The sequence below is a fragment of the Podarcis tiliguerta genome (assembly GCF_965153285.1).
Source record: "Podarcis tiliguerta genome assembly, chromosome: Z".
Taxonomy (NCBI): domain Eukaryota; kingdom Metazoa; phylum Chordata; class Lepidosauria; order Squamata; family Lacertidae; genus Podarcis; species Podarcis tiliguerta.
Window position 1 is genome coordinate 8,052,391 of NC_139553.1, and position 19,530 is coordinate 8,071,920.

Consider the following 19,530-nt stretch of genomic DNA (forward strand, 5'->3'; position numbering starts at 1 on the left):
TTTCTTTCCTAAATAAAGCCATACAATCAAAGAGTCACAAGGCATCTTGAAAGTTAGCTAATCCAACCCCATGGGTCTGTGCTGGATCTTCCATGCAGGATCTGTAAATGGAGAAACCTGAGTGCTCCCTTGGATAAAAAACAAGGACACCAGCCAGGAATACCAGAGCAAAATAGCAGCCAGTAGGCTTGGTCTTTACTGAAGACTGTCACGACAGGACTCCCACCTGCCACAAGGTGGAACAAGATGGAAGCCCCGAACAAAAGAGCCCCCAAACTTTTATTAGCTGCTAATCCCCATGTTATACTCCCCCCCAAACTACATCACTCATACATCACAGTTACATCATGAAAGGGGAGGTCTGGTGGCAGTAATCTGAGCATCCTGGACCCTGCCCCGTGGTTCTCCTTGCCCTCCACCAAACACTCATCAATTGTAACAAAAGAGATATTTACATTTCCCTGTTTCCCAGCCAAGTTAATCACACCCTTTTGTCTTCATCTGGGTTTATTATTTCTGGAATGGCTACCTGTCTGGCACTCATGTATTAGGATGCCAGGGATTATCACTCAGGCAGAGGGGCTGCTGAGTAGCTGAGCTCACATGTCTATATGAATTTCTGAAGTTTTCCCTGTGAGCCAGTACATAGATACATTTATCAGTGAATTCTTACATTTGGTACCATGCAACAAAGGCCCTTTGAATAGATAGAAAGAAACTGTGATTAAGTGTTTTGTAGGGACAAATCACAAAAGTCACAAAAGCGATTGTGCTTATTTTGGTAGTGGGTTGCATGTGCATGATATCTGCTGGAGGGGCAAACCCCCCCCCCCACCCTATACATAAATTTCTGCAACAGATCCAATTACAGCATCCTTGATGCATGACTGCCCAGCCTCTATGACAGAACATAAGAAGAGTCCTACTGCATAATACCCAAGGCAGGGCTGATGAATTTTAATGAGGATTTGTTTTCTTTACAAAGTGATGTAGGAAAATGAAAAATCAAGAGAAATTGGTACTGACGGATTTGACCAGTCCTAGTCCTGCTAGATCTTCACATGTGGGCAGTGAGGCTATTTTGGTGAAGTCACGTCCACTGGCCCTACTCCTGATGGAGAAAGTGTAACTTGATATCGGGTGATTGACAGATTCATAAAGCCAGCCACCTATCAAGCTTGTCCCTCAGGGGTTTGAGGGAGTTAAGTATCTGACCCAGCGGATAGATCCAGTTCCCCAGGATGGACTGAATGACAGATGGTAGAAAGCTGTGTGTGTATCTTTCTAGGGAAGGTTGAGAGGGCCATAGCTCACTGGCAGTTAAGGATGGAAAGCTCTGTAATTTTGGTGCTCTCAGTCTGGTTTTTCTTAAATTTGGTTCTCCACAATTCTAATAAATAATAATCACCATAAACATTCTTCAGTATTTTGTTTGGCAATTTCTCCTCATATAATGCATTTTGGTATACTATTTTCATTCTTTATGCACACCTTCCCCTGGCATGTGCATTTTTGTAAACATTGCTTGGTTGGAGAAATGAATCACAAAATTCAAAGAAGTGCGCATTTTGAGGGGTGGCTGTGTTTCAGTTCTCAAATTGTTTTGGAAAGTGCAAACTTATACATTCGGCTTTAAATGCAAACTGAATCAAAGTTGTCCCCCTTCCCTAGTGGTAGGGCATCTGCTTTGCATGCAGAAGAATCCAAGTTCAATTCCTGGTGTCCCCAGGTGGGCTGAGCCTGGAAAGAACCACTGCCAGTCAGCATAGATAGTATTGAACTAGATGGACCAGTGTTCTGACTCACTATAAGACAGCATCTTATGATCCTGCACACCACCCAAACAAAACTATGAGAGGTGAGAAGAGGGGTCTTTCTCCCCTCCTTCAAACCAACCATTGATCTCATTGGTCTCAAAGACATTTGACAGCCATCCTCAGGGAGTGATCCACACTCCTGACAAGCAATCACTACAACTCCCTAGAACAACATTTTTGGCATAATGTCACCAAATTGATTTTCGAAGGAAGACAGATGTTGTTGCAGCCTCAAGCTTGTAAGTGACCAGCTATATCAGGATTGGAAAAAAACTGCACCAGCACCCAAGAGAAAACACTAACCTTTCTGATCAGAGCTATGTTTTGAGAAAAGAAGGATAAGATTAATTTCCATCTGGCAAAATTGAGGTCATGCCCAGAGAGCCAGCTTACTGCCTCTGCAGTATGTTAAGAACTTGTTGAACTCACAATTTAAGAAGGTTTTGGGTGGTTGCTGCTATTGTTTTACTAGGGGGGGCACTGTTGTTAATTTTTATATTTTTGAAGTAATTATTTCAAGTATTGCAACAAAACAAATGCAAAATTACTTTTTTAAAAATAAGAAATGTCTGCTTATTGCATTGCTATATGCCTTTCACCCAAAGAAATCAGAGCAGCGTACAAAGTGTCCTTTATCCCATCCTCATTTTAACCTCACAGCAACCCTGTGAGGTAGGTTAGCCCAAAGTCATACTGGCAGATTCATCACAGAATAGCACACCAAAGGCCCATCTAGACCGGCATCTTGCTGTGGAAGCCCATAAGTAGGATGTGATAGCAACAAGTCTCGCTTGCTGCCGTCCTCCAGCAACTGGTATTCAGATAAACTGCCTCTGAACATGAAGGTTCCACTGTGTTAATAGACTCTTCCTCCATGGATTTGCGTGTCGAGGTCCCCAGGTCCACCCCAAATAACTCACACATCACACAGAAATTTTTGTTTAAGATTTTTGGCATAATTTTGGCCACAACTTTATTAAAATACAAATTTGAGAGTGGTTGCGTAGGCATTGGTTGCGACTATCTGCCCCCACCATGGGGGACAGACTGACATTCCGCACGATGCGAAAGTCAGAATGGGGGAATACACTTGGGGGTTACGCGGAGCAGGGAACCTGCCCTCACCCCAAATGCAACCAGGAGCTCATTGCTATGGCCCGAGCCCCCTTGACAGAGTGGACAAGCAATAAAGGTTAAGGTACCCCTGCCCGTACGGGCCAGTCTTGACAGACTCTAGGGTTGTGCGCCCATCTCACTCAAAGAGGCCAAGGGCCAGCGCTGTCCGAAGACACTTCCGGGTCATGTGGCCAGCATGACATCGCTGCTCTGGCGAGCCAGAGCCGCACACGGAAACGCCGTTTACCTTCCCGCTAGTAAGCGGTCCCTATTTATCTACTTGCACCTAGGGGTGCTTTCGAACTGCTAGGTTGGCAGGCGCTGGGACCGAACAGCGGGAGCGCACCCCGCCGCGGGGATTCGAACCGCCAACCTTTCGATCGGCAAGCCCTAGGCACTGAGGCTTTAACCCACAGCGCCACCCAGCTCCCAATTCCTTTAACGGAATCCCTTGCAGCAGCAGCATTAGAGGGGCAGGCACAGCCAATCCATGCCCCTCAACCAACCAAACCATAAACCAATGCCTAACCGCGAACCTTACAAGTTGTGACGATTTGCTACACAGTAGGCAAAAACCAAATGGCCCCAGCCAATCAGCCAGATGGACAAAATTCCTACCAGGCCCCCGCTCCAAAGCAGACGACCCCATGACAGGCATAGCAAGGTCAAAGCGAACAACCCTAATTCTAGGGAGGGAGGGATGGGCAATCCGATGCATGGGCGAAAAGAGGAAGCCCTAGCCCCGTGCAAGGAGTTTTAGTATTTCTGGCTGTCAATCAATAAATGGCAACATTAACTTCTTCCCAACAACAAGGGAAGCCCCAATTGCATCAGTGGCCAACGATCAATTAGCCAGCCCTCCAACTTTGGAGTGTCCTGGAGGCCCCCACCGCAACACGTGCTCTCCATGAAGGAGCACACGCTTTGTCTAATCCCTTTTTAAAAGCCTCTTTATGGGAAGCCATGTGATTTTAAATGCTCTTTAAAAGTATGGTGTGGATCTGGCCTATGTTAGCAGTCATCACCACCTTTTTTGGCAGTGCATTCATTATGTGAAGACCATTTAATTAATTTTAACCTGGATATAAAATTACAGGTGTGTGTGTGTGTGTGTGTGTCTTAAAGCAATAGGTTCCTTTTCCAAAAGACCAAGCTTCTGAGTCTGGAGCATCCCTGATCATTAGCTTTATTTTGTCCGACCAAAGCTGTCAATATGAATGGGAATAGAGCTTCAACAATATCTGGAGGAGCTGCTGTTAATTCTGAACTCAAATGTAATCATTATGAGTATTATTTACTAAACCTTCTTTCTAAGGTTTTTTAACACAGTGTCAAAACTAGTTTAAAACAAGGTAAGATCACAGAAATAACAGGGATCCTAAAAATATATATCCCAGATGTCAAAACCAAGGGTAAAGAGGTCTGTCCTCAGCATTAACTGAAAGCTATAGGGGCGCGGGTGGTGCTGTGGGTTAAACCACAGAGCCTAGGGCTTGCTGATCAGAAGGTCGGTGGTTCAAATCCCCACAATGGGGTGAGCTCCCGTTGCTCTGTCCCTGCTCCTGCTAACCTAGCAGTTCGAAAGCACCTCAAAGTGCAAGTAGATAAATAGGTACCGCTCCGGCGGGAAGGTAAACGGCGTTTCCATGCGCTGCTCTGGTTCACCAGAAGCCGCTTAGTCATGCTGGCCACATGACCTGGAAGCTGTAGACCGGCTCCCTCGGCCAATAAAGCGAGATGAGTGCCACAACCCCAGAGTCATCCGTGACTGGATCTAATGGTCAGCGGTCCCTTTACCTTTATATACAGTGGTACCTCAGATTACAAACACCTCACATTACAAACACTTCGGGTTACAAACTCCGTTAACCCAGAAATAGTACCTCGGGTTAAGAACTTTGCTTCAGGATGAGAACAGAAATCGTGCGGCTTCTTAGGGGTGATGGATGTTGTATCTTAACATATGGGGTGCAGTTTAGCCACCTCTGATTTAAAATAAAGCCTATTATGAGTCAAAGTTCATTTAAATGTAATCTACGATCATGTAAGACACAAAAATATGTCATAGATGTAACTTTCTCTTGATTTTTTGTCTCTTTGAAGGGATCTACGACTGAGTGCGATGGACACCAAGGTAGAGAGAAATGTGGTAAGATGATATGAATGAGATAAATTACAAGTGAATATTTTTGGCATGGATGGTCTGAAAATGTTGGATTTGAGCCAGTTGTTGCTTGGGCTGATAATTCCTTGGTGGTGGAGAGGGGGGCACTTAAAGTAGGCACAGTCACACCTGCCAGGTGGGTTTGCCGAGTCACGCAAAACAATGTAAACAGGTCCCAAGTTGCTAAGGGCTTTATATACTTGGCCTAGTAGCAAATCAGTAACCAGTGTAGAGCACAGGTGTTATAAGGCTCCCTCCTGTCAGTGATTGTCCCGCAGCATTTTGCACCACCTGCAGCTTCCAGATCAAATGTGAGGGAAGTCCCGTATGGAACACATTGCAGTAATCCAGTTTTGAAGTAATCAGTGCATGAACTATTATGGCAAGGCTTCCCCAGTCCAGGAATGGCTGTTGCTGTCAAAACAGCAGCACTTGGTAAAAGGTACTTCCAGACACTGTGCTACCTGAGCCTTCAGTGACACAGCTGGATCCAAAAGCACCCCAAACTGCGAACCTGCTCCTTAAAGGAGAAAGCAACCTCATCCAAGGTAGGCAACTGACCAGTTTCTTAGAAACAAGAGCTATTCACCCATGGTGCCTACTTGAACTAGTATCAGTGACAGGATAAAGTGGTTTCAGTGCTAGTAAACAGAGGTTTCTGTATGCCAGATATGTATCCTATAATTTTCACCTTGCCTTTGTCAGCTGCATTGCACAAACAGGTATCCACACATTGGGGAAATGGTACAGAGCTGCTGTCCCAACACTCCTGTGCCTGGGACTTTATGATTCTTCAGAACCCCACTCTGAGCACACCTGCAGGCCATCCAGGTTGCCTGGGGATTTGTTCTTCTCGCGAGGAGTAGCTTACTCATGAATGTGCATGTGTGTGTGTGTGTGTGAACAATGACTGCAAAGAAGTGAAAAAGAGAAGAGTAGCAGCAGTTGGGCCCTTTGCAGGGACAAATACTTTGCTCCACCACCATCACCACCTCCACAAAATATGAAACTTCCATTTGCAACTTCACCACATGTAAACAAAAAGCACATAGGGAGTGGTGGACTGTTTTGGACATTCGTTCTCCTTTTTCTTCCTGTTATCAGCATTTCTGTCCCAACTTTTATCCAAGAAGCTCAAGGTGGCAATCCTGGCTCCGCCCCCTGCTCCCCCCCCCCCCCGGTTTTATCCTTGCAACAGCCTTGTGAGGTGGATTAGACTGATGGACTGTGACTGGCACAAAGTCACCCAGTGAGCTTCATGGCTGAGTGGAGATTTGAACCCTGGTCTTCCAAGGCCAACATACTAACCAATACATTAAACCAGTGCTAGTACATGGGCACAGTACCCAGGGCAACAAGAATGGTAGTTCTCCTAGTCCAGTGCATCTGGCTGTTTCCATTTTGCCTCCATAGAATTAGAAAATAAGATGGTTGGGGGTTAATGAGTTCACGAGTAGTCAATATACCCATTAAAAGAGCAAAGTATCCAATCTTAATGCAAGGATATTTTGTTGGCAAGATAAAGGAAGCTCATGTCTAAAATTGAGCAGATTATCTACAAGACTCTCAAGGCCAAACTGCCTTGCTGAGTTGATTCAGAGCTATTAAAACCACCTAATAAATCTTCATCCCACATTTCTTTTGGCAGAGAACAGGATACTGTTAGCTAAATACCTAGAGGTACTCAAATGTCACTTTATGTGTACACACACACACACACACACACACACATTACTCAGCTATCAATCATCAAGGGCTGAATTGGAAACAGCCCACTAGGATTTAATTGAGATTAATGCATGGATAGATAATTAAAGGGGTATCATGCTCGTATTCAGTGACATAGTGTAGCCTATGTTGTGAGCAAGGAGGAAGTGTCACAGAATCAATCATCCTAGAGAGGCAAAACTCTGCTTTTGTGCAGTCAATGCTGTGTTTCATTCATTTACCCTTGACTGAATATTGAAATCTACGGCATTTTCTACTGATCCAGAAAGATAGCCCACCCATTTAGTCCTAGGGTAGAGAACCTTCTTGGTTCAACAGGTCCGATCCTTATCAGGATCAGCCTTGAGGGACCTCCCAGTTGTCAATCATCTGAAGTCAAGATAAGATGCCAGCTGCAATGGGTTTTGGGTTACAGATTGGGCACTCAGTCTCTAAGCACCTTGCAAGGTGTTGCTAAAAGGAAGCTTTCCCTTCTCCTCTCAGTTTTAGCAAAGGATTCTGATACAAATCCCTTCCTGATTTGATGTGGAACCCTACCAAACTGAGCAGGATTTAAGTCCCATTCATCGGCTGATAAGTTAAGGGGTTAAATCCTGTTATGCTAAGGTTACCAGATGTCGAACTAAGCTAATCGAAAACTGAGGTACCACTGTACAGTATTTATTTTTCCCAATTTGAACCGTATATGAATGATTATTTATTACAACAGCAGTCATAAAGAAGAAACGTGAAACACACAGAAAAAAAATGGGATATAAAGGTTAAATTGCCGCGTTGGTGCTTTGCAATAAATAAGTGGGTTTTGGGTTACAGATTGGGCACTCAGTCTCTGAAGGGTTCACCATCACTGTACTAGGGCTATGCCCCGATTCTGATGAAACCCAAATTTTGAACAAAATCAGCTTAGGCTGGATTGGGTTGTCCCATGCCAAATTGACTCACCTAGAGCAATCCGGTGCTGTCAAAAGACAGGACAGACAACCTCTGCACAGCCTCCTTCACCAACCCTTCCCTATGAGGAGCACAAGTGGTGAAACAACAAGTAGCCAATGAGCAGAACATTAACTCTTGCTTTCTGCACAGGCTCCTTGACCAGTGCAATTTTCCCAGGGAACATGTTGGCAAGGCAGCACCCAGAAGGATTGAATGCAGTTTTTCTTCTTCCCCTGTTACCACCCTTCTGACAACATTAAAACAGGCCCCCAAATCAATTTGGAGCCTGGATCCAAGGTGGACTCTGAGTTGGATTGGTATGTAGGTACACAGCCATAGAATGTGTTCCACATCTCACACTAATGGGCTAAATTGGAACCTGTGTCTCATTTACTTAGGTCTGCTGGTAGGAGATTCCTCACCAGTGCTCTAGAGGTTGCTAGGTTCCAACTTCCATCAGCCCTGCTGACTACAGCTGATGTGACTTTGAGTCCAAAAAAACATCTGGAGGGCACCATGTGGTCTACCTCCATTCTATACCTTGTACCCATAGCAGTCTTTGCTTAGATCTTGTAGTTACAATGCTATTTGTCAAGTGTTGTGATACATAAACCATTCAGAAAGCCAGGCAATAACTGCAAAACATGTTTTATCAAGTGAAAGAACCTAGAGAAGTATTAATGACATATTTGTTGTCCCAGCTGAGTTCAGGCATGAAATTTCCACCTAAAGCCAGTAGAAGGCTCTGTTCTATCACATATGAGAAATGTGTTAGATGCACATAACTTGTTTCTAAGAATCCTGCATCCATCTAGTGTAAAGTGAGAGCTGGACCATAAAGAAGGCTGATTGCCGAAGAATTGATGCTTTTGAATTATGGTGCTGGAGGAGACTCTTGAGAATCCCATGGACTGCAAGAAGATCAAACCTATCCATTCTGAAGGAAATCAGCCCTGAGTGCTCACTGGAAGGACTGATCCTGAAGCTGAGACTCCAATACTTTGGCCACCTCATGAGAAGAGAAGACTCCCTGGAAAAGACCCTGGTGCTGGGAAAGATGGAGGGCACAAGGAGAAGGGGACGACAGAGGACGAGATGGTTGGATAGTGTTCTCGAAGTTACCAGCATGAGTTTGACCAAACTGCGGGAGGCAGTGGAAGACAGGACTGCCTGGCATGCTCTGGTCCATGGGATCACGAAGAGTCGGACACAACTAAACGACTAAACGACTAAACAACAACAATAACAGTGTAAAGTCATAATTAATGACACCAATCAAGCCTCAGCATCAGGCTCTGATCCTTGCCAAGCCAATACATTAATGTTCTTGAGGTGTGAAATTCTTCCTTGGTGATGGAACTCAAAAAGCTGAATCACTGCTTCTAATCTGAGATGGTGTCTCTAGGTGATTCTTGATGAATTAAGCACACTGAAAGTTCATTATCCCACCGATAAACTCACATGATCTGATTCAATGCATTAATAAAGACCAATATTTCAATCCCACAGCTTTGGCACCTTTCTGGGGATGCTAAGTCACCTCGGAGCAGCATTTTTGCTTAAAGAAAGAGCAGTAGGAACCAGGCCCAGATAGAGGGGAGACCATATGGGCCACTTGACCCGGGCCTTTGATTCCAAAGGGGGCCTCAGTCAGCATATTCACAAAATTATTTATATACAGTGGTACCTCTGGTTACATACGCTTCAGGTTACAGACTCCGCTAACCCAGAAATAGTGCTTCAGGTTAAGAACTTTGCTTCAGGATGAGATCACACGGTGGCAGCAGGAGGCCCCATTAGCTAAAGTGGTGCTTCGGGTTAAGAACAGCTTCAGGTTAAGAACGGACCTCTGGAACGAATTAAGTACTTAACCCGAGGTACCACTGTACTTACTTGTTTATAAGACTTCAGTTATCCCCAGGGCAAAAAAAAGAGGGGGGGGCACATTATCTACCTGGCCCGGGTCTCTGCCTGGCTCTGCAAGGCCCTGGTAGTAACAAGGGTTTTGTTTGTTTTCTTCTTGTCTTTTCAGTGCCATGGAAAATATCAGCAGAGGCTTTGAAAGGTCTGCAGACAATGGCGTCTGAGAAAGCAGCTGCATATCTTCAAGGTCAGTGAGAATAGTCTATAAATCAAAGTATGAGAGGTCGCCCTCTCCCACCATAAAAGCCTCATTGCTTCTTTCTGTATACCTTATATTCTTTGAGTTCCACAAATGCTCTTGTCTACCCCATGACTCTCTACTGTATACATGTGTGTAGAATAGGGTGTTCCAGAGGCATGTTGTAGATATCTATGGATCCATAGGATTGCCAGTCAGTGTAGGCAGTACTCTGCTAGATGGACCAGCTTCTTATGTTCCTTTTGCTATCCACCTAGACTGAGTCCCCTATCTGGGCCTTCGTTTTTTGTCGTGCTCCAGCCGGTGCCTTCAGCAGCTAAGGTCCCACTCCTAGGAGACAGTAAGTGGGCACACTCACTTGCAAAGCCATGGTTGGTAGTGCAGTGCAGTCTAAAGCAAGGTCAAGTACAGATTATCAGCCCAGGTCAAAAGCATGATCCAGAGATAAGGCCAGTTCAAGGTCAATATCACAAAGAATTCCAACAAGGGAACACTTGGGAACAAGGAAACAGAGACTTTTGTTGTCACTGTAAAATGGAAGGCTCGCCTTTTCTGACTTCTTAGAACAAACCCTAGCCACAGCTGCTGATAATAAATGCATTCCAGGGACCCCTTACACACAAGGAGACCCAATCTACTTCTGCTTGTGGGAATGTTAAGGATTGTAGGAGAGGATATATTGATTAAGTAGTATCCTTCCTTCACTCATGCTAGTGAGTGATGTAGCAGAGCAAATTCGCCTCAATATAGCTGGAAGCTAGTTTGCAGATTCACTTGAATCTCTTAGTTAAGATTATTTCCTGGTGTCCCCTTTGATCCCACTTAAAAGAATAAAGACACAAGAGTCTTTCTGAGTAAAGTAACAAAAGGTTTACTCACATTTCAGGTCACAAGTTGATCCCTGAAAGGCAGGCTTTACTTAATAGTTACACAAAGAAGCAGTGAATTTGTCTCATATGGAGACTGAACTCATGTGCTGCTGGCTGAGAGCCAGCAGACAGCAAAATTAGATCAAGACAACAAAATGGCTGGAGGAGAGCAGCATGACAGCAAAAAGAGATAACAAGACAACACTGGAACAAGACAACTTCAAGACTGACAAAAGGGTGTATGACTCCTTTTATGGAGTCAGTCAGAGCCATGGCCATCTCCCAGATCACATGCAGGGGGAGGAAACTCCAGACCAGTGGAACAGGAAGTTATACTGGCTGGATGTCACCCTCCCTGTGCCCACTCTAGGGGAATAAGGAATGTTGCATTTGACTGTACCAGTGCATTACATCCCACACTACTCACATGCCACATGATGACTCTGGGTCTGCAGCCACATGTCATGTCATCTGTCTTAGCAGACCTTTTGGTACTGGTGTTCTTCATGTGTGGAGTTGTGATGACTGCACTTCCTCTGACAGTTCCAAGGATTCTTTAGCAGGTCTCTCCCAGAGGGCCCCTCAGCCCTGGCTCCAAGGAAACGTGTCTGCTCCTCAGGGTCCTTGGGGCACCTGGTTTATCCTCTAAGGAAGGTGTTGCTGAACTACAACTCCCATCGTCCTTAGTTATTGGCCATGTTTGCTGGGGCTGATGGGAATTGTAGTTCCGCAACATCTGGAGGGCCAAAGCGCTGCTCTAAGAACTCCCATATGTGGTATCAGGTGAGGGCTGGGTACGACAAGGATTCAGTCCCTCTCATTCCCTACCGATCCCACAAAATTAGACTCAAACTGTGCCAGCCCTGGTGACAATAGAAGGAAAACAAATCTCCATACATTCTGCTTCTGTCCTGGCTGCAGCAGGCAACCAGAAATAAGGATCTGGTGGTTACAACTGGGATAATTTTCCTTGCTCGTGTTTCCATAGAGCAAGAATGGAGAAGCTTTGGTCCTAACAAGATGTTGGCCCTGTCATTCTTGGCTCTTAACCATGATCTTTGGGGGCTGATGGGAGTTGCACTCCAATGACAACCAGAAGACCAAAGGTTCCCCATCCCTGCCATAAGTTTTTGTAGTTAACATTAGGCAAATGTGTCTGTTGGAGAAATTTGCACTAAACTGATGACAGGTGCATGTGACTTGGCTTAAAAGGCTTCATGGGTCATAGGGAGAAACCAAGAGTCCTCATTAGGCCAATCTACTGCAGGATTTCCAACAACTATCTTCTTGTCACCTTGAGACAATTTTTTATAGTAGGCATCTAACACGCTTAACTAATAATAATAGTAGTAGAAGTATATAATTGTAGAGTTGGAAGGAACACCCCAAGGGTCACCAAGTATTCCTAAAAGAAAAGCTTCTGGTTTCTTAAAAAAAGTTATATTGAACATCCCCCCCCCCCCCAGCTCATTATGTATCATTTCCCAGAACAACATCTGCTTCTATATATAGTAGAGATAAGGCATCCAGCTTGCCTTGTTGCATAGTTGTTGGTTGCTCTGTTGTGGTTTTTAATATACTTCAACCAAGAAAATGAAAGCTCACCGGAGCAATTTCTGCCAATTAATGTTAAAAATCTGGCAATGGAAAATGTTTGTGGTGCCCCCCTTCCCTTGATGCCTTAAACACTGCTTACTTTGCTTAATAGTTAATCTAGCCCTGATGAAGGGCCTTCTGCTCTTTTGCTCTGGGTGAGGCAAAGTAATCTACTGATTAGTTTGGCACAGTGGGAGGTTTCAGATTGCCTTGAAAGCCTTTTGATTGATGAGCTTCTATCTCACCACAATGTCATCAGCTGGTCGTGCAACAAATGGTTGCATCAACTGGATGACCTCAATCCACATCCACTTGCATTCTCAGAGCTCAGCTGAAAGCAGCCATAAGGGCGAAACTGAACCAGACGTAAGAGCAGGAAGGTCAAATGAGGAGCCAAAACTAGAAACTATTCAATGAGTAATTTCCTTCAGCTTTCTCCTATGCTGCTGCTGGGACTGCAGAAGTGTGTGCCGCCACCTGCAGATGTGCTGCATGACAGGATTTGACTCAGTCCTATGCAATAGTCATACACAGTTACTGATGTAACTGAAGTTTCTGATACACAAAGAAGTTCCTCTGGGATTACATCTTCAGGAGGAACATGCTTTGTGTTGAGTCGGTTACTTACAGATTTTGCTCCTAGCATGTTTTCTTGACTAAATTCTAAAACAGGTTGCAGTTGAGAAGATTTTGGATATGAAGGGTCATCGTCAACTGAATTCTATTCAGAGCAGACCCACTGAAATGAAAAGGCTTCAGATAGTCATGGCAATTCATTTCAATGGGTCTACACTTTGAGTATGACTTAGTTGAACACAACTGAAGGCTTTATTATATCAGGGATGAGGAACCTGTTAAACTCCAAATGCTGCTGGACTCCTAAGACCCATCATCCCTGGCCACTGGACATGTCCATTGAGGCTGTTGAGAGTTGGAGTCCAACAACATATGGAGAGCCAGAAGTTCTCTACTTCTGCTGTACAGTGGTGCCCCGCAAGACGAATGCCTCGCAAGACGGAAAACCCACTAGACAAAAGGGTTTTCCGTTTTTCAATGCGCTACGCAGGACGAATTTCTCTATGGGCTTGCTTTGCAAGACGAAAATGTCTTGTGATTCTTGCGATTTTTTTTCGCTCCTCACCCCCTTTTTCTAAGGCACTAAGCTGCTAATAGTCTTTTAGCAGCTAATCCGCTAATCCCTTAAGCCTTTAATAGCCGCTAATAGCCGCTAATAGCGCTAATCCGCTAATCCTCTGATAGGGTTGCTTCGCAAGACAAAAAAACCGCTAGACGAAGATTGCGAGGCACCACTGTATATGGCCTGGTATGTCCACATTGACTTGGTGGTGTGTTCACATTGATTCTCCTGACTAGATTCAAGCTTGGAAGTGGGTGCTTAATTCACAGATCCTAACATACCTGTTTCTGCTGGTGATGTAGCAGAAGGTCAGGCACCAAACCCCGTTTGCTGGAGTTCCTAATTCAGGGATGGGGAACCTGTAGCCCTTCAGCTGCTATTGGACTCCCATCAGCCTCTGCCACTATGTCCAATGGCCAAGGATGATGGGGGTTATAGTTAAACTACATCTGGAGGATTACAGGTTCTCAATCTCTACCCTGCTTCAAGACTTTTCAGTACCTGGTTCTTTGAATATATACCAACATCTATTTGTGCTTCTTGGTGCAATTGCAATAAAATAAAACAACAACAACAACACAGAATTAGTGAATTTGACAGTGATAGTTTATGAGAGGAGCTGAAACTAAAAGGCTTGTTCTTCCCACCTGAGTCTGAAGTTTGATTGAAATGAATCTAGACGATCTGTGTCCTTCAAGCATACCTGAAATTGAACTGTTTCCAAATTCTAGAGCACTTGACTCAAAAAGGGATATTAGTGACTGGGCAATAGTTATCTGGTCTTCAACCGCTGGGTCAGCACTCAGGACCCACTACTGGGTGGTGGCCTGATCCAATGTGGCTTGCAATAAGAGCACCAGTACAATGCAAATATATATGAAATGGGTCCCCAAATACATGTTTGAGTTAAAAGTGGTCCTGGGCATGAGAAGGTTGAAGATACCTGATCTAATATTTCCAGATCCAGTGACAAACTTTTGAGAAGGTGGTACACTATTGCCTACTTAAGGGCAACAACGTGAGGTTGTATTAACTTTTTGGCATGGGCAGAAATGTGTGTGTTCCCATTAGTAAAGTGCAACACAAACAGAATCTACACAATGCCACACAAACAGAGGTATGTTGCATTTTATCATACAATCAAATGAAGATTAGATTTGGCTGTTAGGTTTTGCAGTTTCTTATTAATGAGCATTGGTAGCATGGTGGGGGCGGACAAATGAATGGAAAGTTTCAGAGCATATTATAATTTATTTATTTTTAAAGAAACTCTCCATTTTAAATAAGAACTCAGGACAGGAACTGAGCATAAAGCAAATCCACAGAAGAACAAAGAAGTGAAAAAGTGAAAATCCTATTGGGCAGTGTCAGCATTATTGAGCTCATGGCAAGGTGCATGCCCCAGCAGGAGATACATGTGCAATATCTGGAGCCTTCTGGCCCTACTGCATCTTCATATCACTATTGAATACCTATTATTTCTGAGCAAATGAGCAGTGGGAGAAGAAGGAGCAATGTTTCTCTAAACAGGTGTCTCCAGTGGCGTAGCGTGGGTTGTCAGCACCCGGGGCAAGGCAAGTAATTTGCGCCCCCTAACCCGGGGCAAGACAGGTAATTTGCGGCCCCCCCCACTGCACTGTCCCTCCCCCAGATAGTCCCTCGCTCTCTCTCCGCACCGCACTGCACGCCTGGCACCCTCCCCTCCACAGTGGGCGGCGACCCGGCGGCTTGGATCGGATTCGCACAGCCAGCACTGCAGTGAGAGAGAGTGAGTGAGCCAGGTAGGAGCAGAGAGCTGTGAGTGTGAGCGTGCCCCCCCCCAGATGTTGCGCCCGGTGCGGACGGCCCCCCCTGCACCCCCCACGCTACGCCACTGGGTGTCTCTTCAAGAGCTGACAGAATGTGAATCTTGATGGGGTCTCTTGTATTACAGCATGGATCGGATAAATCATGGGTGGGGAACCCTGGAACCAAATGTTACCCTCTAAGTTATCTGGCCCTCGGGACTCTCCACACCACACTCCCTCACCCAAGCCACGCCACTCACTGGCTCTGCTTCATTGAGTGTGCCCCCCCCCCCCGAGTGGAATATGTCCTTGAGCTGTGATAATGTTTCTTGCTTGCTTAGATGGAGGATAGAGAGGAGTATGTGAGTGCATGTAGAAAACAGCCTACTGTACAAAGGCAAAAATTACATTTGCCGGTCCTCTCACTTTTGTCCCAGACCCCGCCCACCTCTGACACGGTTGTCCCAGAAGATAATGTGACCGTCTGGCTGAAATTGGCTTCCCACCCATTTTAAATGATGAATGCTTATATCTCATCCTCTCCTTTCTTTAGTGCTTAGGCCAATCAACCAGTCAGAACTACGATGGATTAATGAGGGCATCCTGTACAACATTCACTACAACCATGGAAGGCTGGTGATCCAGACACCTGGAATGTACTTCATCTATTGTCATTTGCACTTTTACATTGCCGAGTGCAAAGGTGGGGAGATCACCATAAAGTTGGAGATTCTTGTGGACACATCTGTGGCGAGGTCAACTTTGCTCACTTTGTGCAGCTCTCAGAAAACTTTCAGAGACAAAAGACAAGACCTCTTCGTAACTTTACTGGCAGAATTGAAGAAGGGGAATACAATAGGAGTACAGGTCAATGAATTCAGCTATGTGGATGTATCTGACTTTCCTGAAAACAATGTTTTTGGAGCCTTCAAGTACACTGGTGAAAACTGGAGGTACTCTTTGTTCAGGACAGAGGATGAAAAATGACTTTAATTGTTCTAAATAAAGGTATATGTATACTGAGGGCCTGTCATTTGAGATGTGCCAAATTCAGTCCCTCTTGAAGGGACTATGGAACATTTGGTGGCTATTATGCAGAGAACAGTGGAGGCTGGTCCACTGGGACAAACAGGGCACTGCCCCATCAACATCAATCTGCCCTTAGCCAGCCTGCCCTTGCCTGCCTTCTTCTTTACAACCAGACAAGGGTTGACCCTGGCTTTCAGCTTCATAGTGTTATCCTGGTAGAACTCAAAGGGGAGGAGGATGGGGACAAAACCAGAATTAGTTGACTCCACCTGTCATAGGCTCTGGATCTGTCTTCTGCCCTCCCTCCCAGTCCCTTTGGGTACCACTCACCAATGGCAGAAAGTGGGGTGTGAAATACACATACACACACAAAGAAACAAACCTGTTATTGCTGCAAAAAAGTTCAAAGGTATTTCTGATCTTATAAAATACAGTGGACGCTCGGGTTGTGAACATGATCTGTGTGGGATGCACGTTTGCAACCCGCAGCATTCGCAACCCGCGTCTGCGTGTCTGTGCACATGCGGGTTGCAATTCAGCACTTCTATGCATGCACAAAGCGTGATTTACCACTTCTGCGCATGCGCGACCGCCGAAACCCGGAAGTAACCTGTTCCAGTACTTCTGGATTTTGGCGTTCCGCAACCTGGAAGTAACCCGTTCCGGTACTTCTGGGTTTCGGCGGTCTGCAACCCAAAAAAACGCAACCTGAAATATCTGTAACCCGAGGTATGACTGTACAAGGATACCCTGAACTGGCATAGAAATGGGGGGAATGGGTGCTATATTTTCTTTTTTTCTATTTATATGGTAGGAGAAAATACAGGTATGATCTAGCAGTTATATATCCCATTGATGTCAGTGGAAGAGCTTTGTGGTGCAATTCTACATGTTTGCTCAGATATAAGCCACATCGAGTCCACTGACAGGGATAGAAGAACCTCAGATGTGGGGGCCATATGTGCCCATCCAGGCCTCTTTATTTGGCCCTTGGGATTTCCACCAGGCTGCACCAGTTCTTCAGCCACATCCCCTCTCCCTAGGCCACACCATTCACTATCTCTGTCAATGCCTCTTGCAAGCCTGGTCAGAGGATAGAGAGCGGTACATGACTGTGTATAGAAACTAGCCTACCGGAAAAAGTAACATTCACATTTTTGCTCTGCCTAGTCTCTCATCTGGCTCACACACCACTTTGGCATGTGGCTGCAGGAAGCTTGCCCAGAAGGGTATGTGGCCCTTCGGATGAAAATTATTTCCCAGCCTAGTGCATAGGATTGCAGCCCTTCTCTCTCCGGCTGAGAATAATTGGACCTAAAAGTCAATTTTGCCCATTGGATTTATATTCCAGGGATGCAATCCCACACCCAATTTCCTGGGAATAAGCCTGTTAAATACAGTGGAATTTATTTAGGATTTGGAATAGCCGTGTATAATATTGTTAGAAGAAGAGAAAAGCTGTATCTTCAAGATGACCTTAAAGCTCAAATGACATTTCCCCAAAATCTGATAGAACTTCAATGTGACTTCCAAAAAATCAAACCTTAGCAAGTTTCTTTTCAGAAATGCAATTTCTGAGGAATGGTATAACTCTTAACTTTTGTTGATGTCTTAGGAGGCACTATATGAAACTACCAATCAATGACAATACTATTAGAATACCACTGGTTATTTTTTCTCTTTTCTCTTGGAAAAATCCCTAGATCCATAATGCAACATGAAAAGGAAAATGGTGGGTTGGGAGCCACTAGTGGTTCACAGCCTGGATACCTCTTGAGATTCATCTGCTGTAATAGCAGAGTCTAGAGTCTCGCAGATGCAAGCAATTTTATCCTCAAAATGCTTTGCAAACAAGCCACAGCGAGCTACTGTCGGTTCTGCCCCCTCCTTGGGCCAAACTGCTCAAGGCCTCACACTCCCAATAGAAGTTCTGCTGGGCAGCACAATGAGGATGCAATGGAGGCAGCAAAGTATGCCTTCATTGCCACTAGGTAGGCTTGATGATGAGCCCTCACCATGTTCAATTGCATTTGACTAGAGTTTTCCTCTACTCGTGTTCAACCCATCTCCCAGCTTGTTTCCTTAATCTAAGCTCTGGAATATACCAGAGAAGCAAGCAGGCTCCAAAAAGTGAGAGAGAGGACTCAGGGGCAATCATGTCAATGGCCTAAGCCGTTCTGATGTTCAGAAGTCATCCAGGGCTTTGACAGAAGCACCAAGCATGTCAGCCAGAAAACCCCCCAGAACCACCTGGAAATCCATTGGATCTATCAGCCTTCAAGGGTGCACCTTCCTCATAGGTCCCTGCCTCTTCAGAGGAGATAGGGTGCTGAAAGCCCAAACCTCCACAGGAAGTGAGATGGTTATGACAAGGGCCTGCTGTCAGCATCCCCTCTACAGTTCTCTATAGTTCTATGATTCTAACAAGTACCCCAGAATTGCAGAGTTGGAAGCGACCCCAAGGGTTATCTACTATAAGCCCCTGAAATGTTTTTGTTTAGAAATGCAGAATTCACAGCTAAATAATCCCTGGCAGTCGGCCATCCGACCTGCTTAAAAAGCTCCAATGAAGGTGTGTTTACCACCCTCCAAAGTAGTCCATGCTATTGTCAAATGTCTCTTACAGTGCAAACTGATTCAAATTTCTCCTTCATTCCTATTCTCCACTGCATCCCAGTTAAGATTACTCTGGAATAAATTATATGAACAGAGTACAGATGTTTAATGAAAGAAGCTAAAAGTGTATATAAATGGTTATTAATCTTTGTAAAGTTCTTGAGAGCAGAGAGGCTGGATGATTCAGGATACACGCCCAATGCTTATGCCAAAACCTAATGACATCTGTAATCAATAAAGCTGTAGCCTGTCTGATCCCAAAATGATTGTCCTATAACGATTACATCATCCCGTGCTTTAGCCCTCGCCACCTACATGTGGGCTTAACAATATTCCTTATTTAGCAAATATTCACACTGTCCCACTATCTTGTGATCAGCATAATTAGAAATAAAAGCACACTATAAATGAAAGCGATGCTTAGGATATCCTGTTATAGAGCAAGAGCATGGTGCAATAGAGTTGCAATTTTTGGGCAGATGACAGAACAAAGAAAGCCTAAAAAGGACCACCTCTCCCCATATGACCCAATCATCAACTGAGGGTATTCTTCATGTGCCCCCTTCCATGAGAATATACAAAAACACAACAGAACATCACACATTAAATGCTTCC

At 44.9% G+C, this 19,530-nt stretch overlaps 1 protein-coding gene across 1 annotated transcript in view; it reads left to right on the top strand.

Annotated features, from left to right (window-relative positions):
* TNFSF8 (TNF superfamily member 8) overlaps positions 1 to 19,178 on the top strand; it is a 25,135-nt gene extending 5,957 nt beyond the window's left edge. Inside the window, exons 2-4 of the mRNA XM_083423207.1 lie at positions 5,037 to 5,082; positions 9,791 to 9,868; positions 15,824 to 19,178. Coding sequence (XP_083279333.1) covers positions 5,037 to 5,082; positions 9,791 to 9,868; positions 15,824 to 16,257 — 558 coding nt within the window. The 3' untranslated portion in view covers positions 16,258 to 19,178. The remainder of the gene's footprint in view (positions 1 to 5,036; positions 5,083 to 9,790; positions 9,869 to 15,823) is intronic.
* The last annotated feature ends 352 nt before the right edge of the window (positions 19,179 to 19,530 follow it).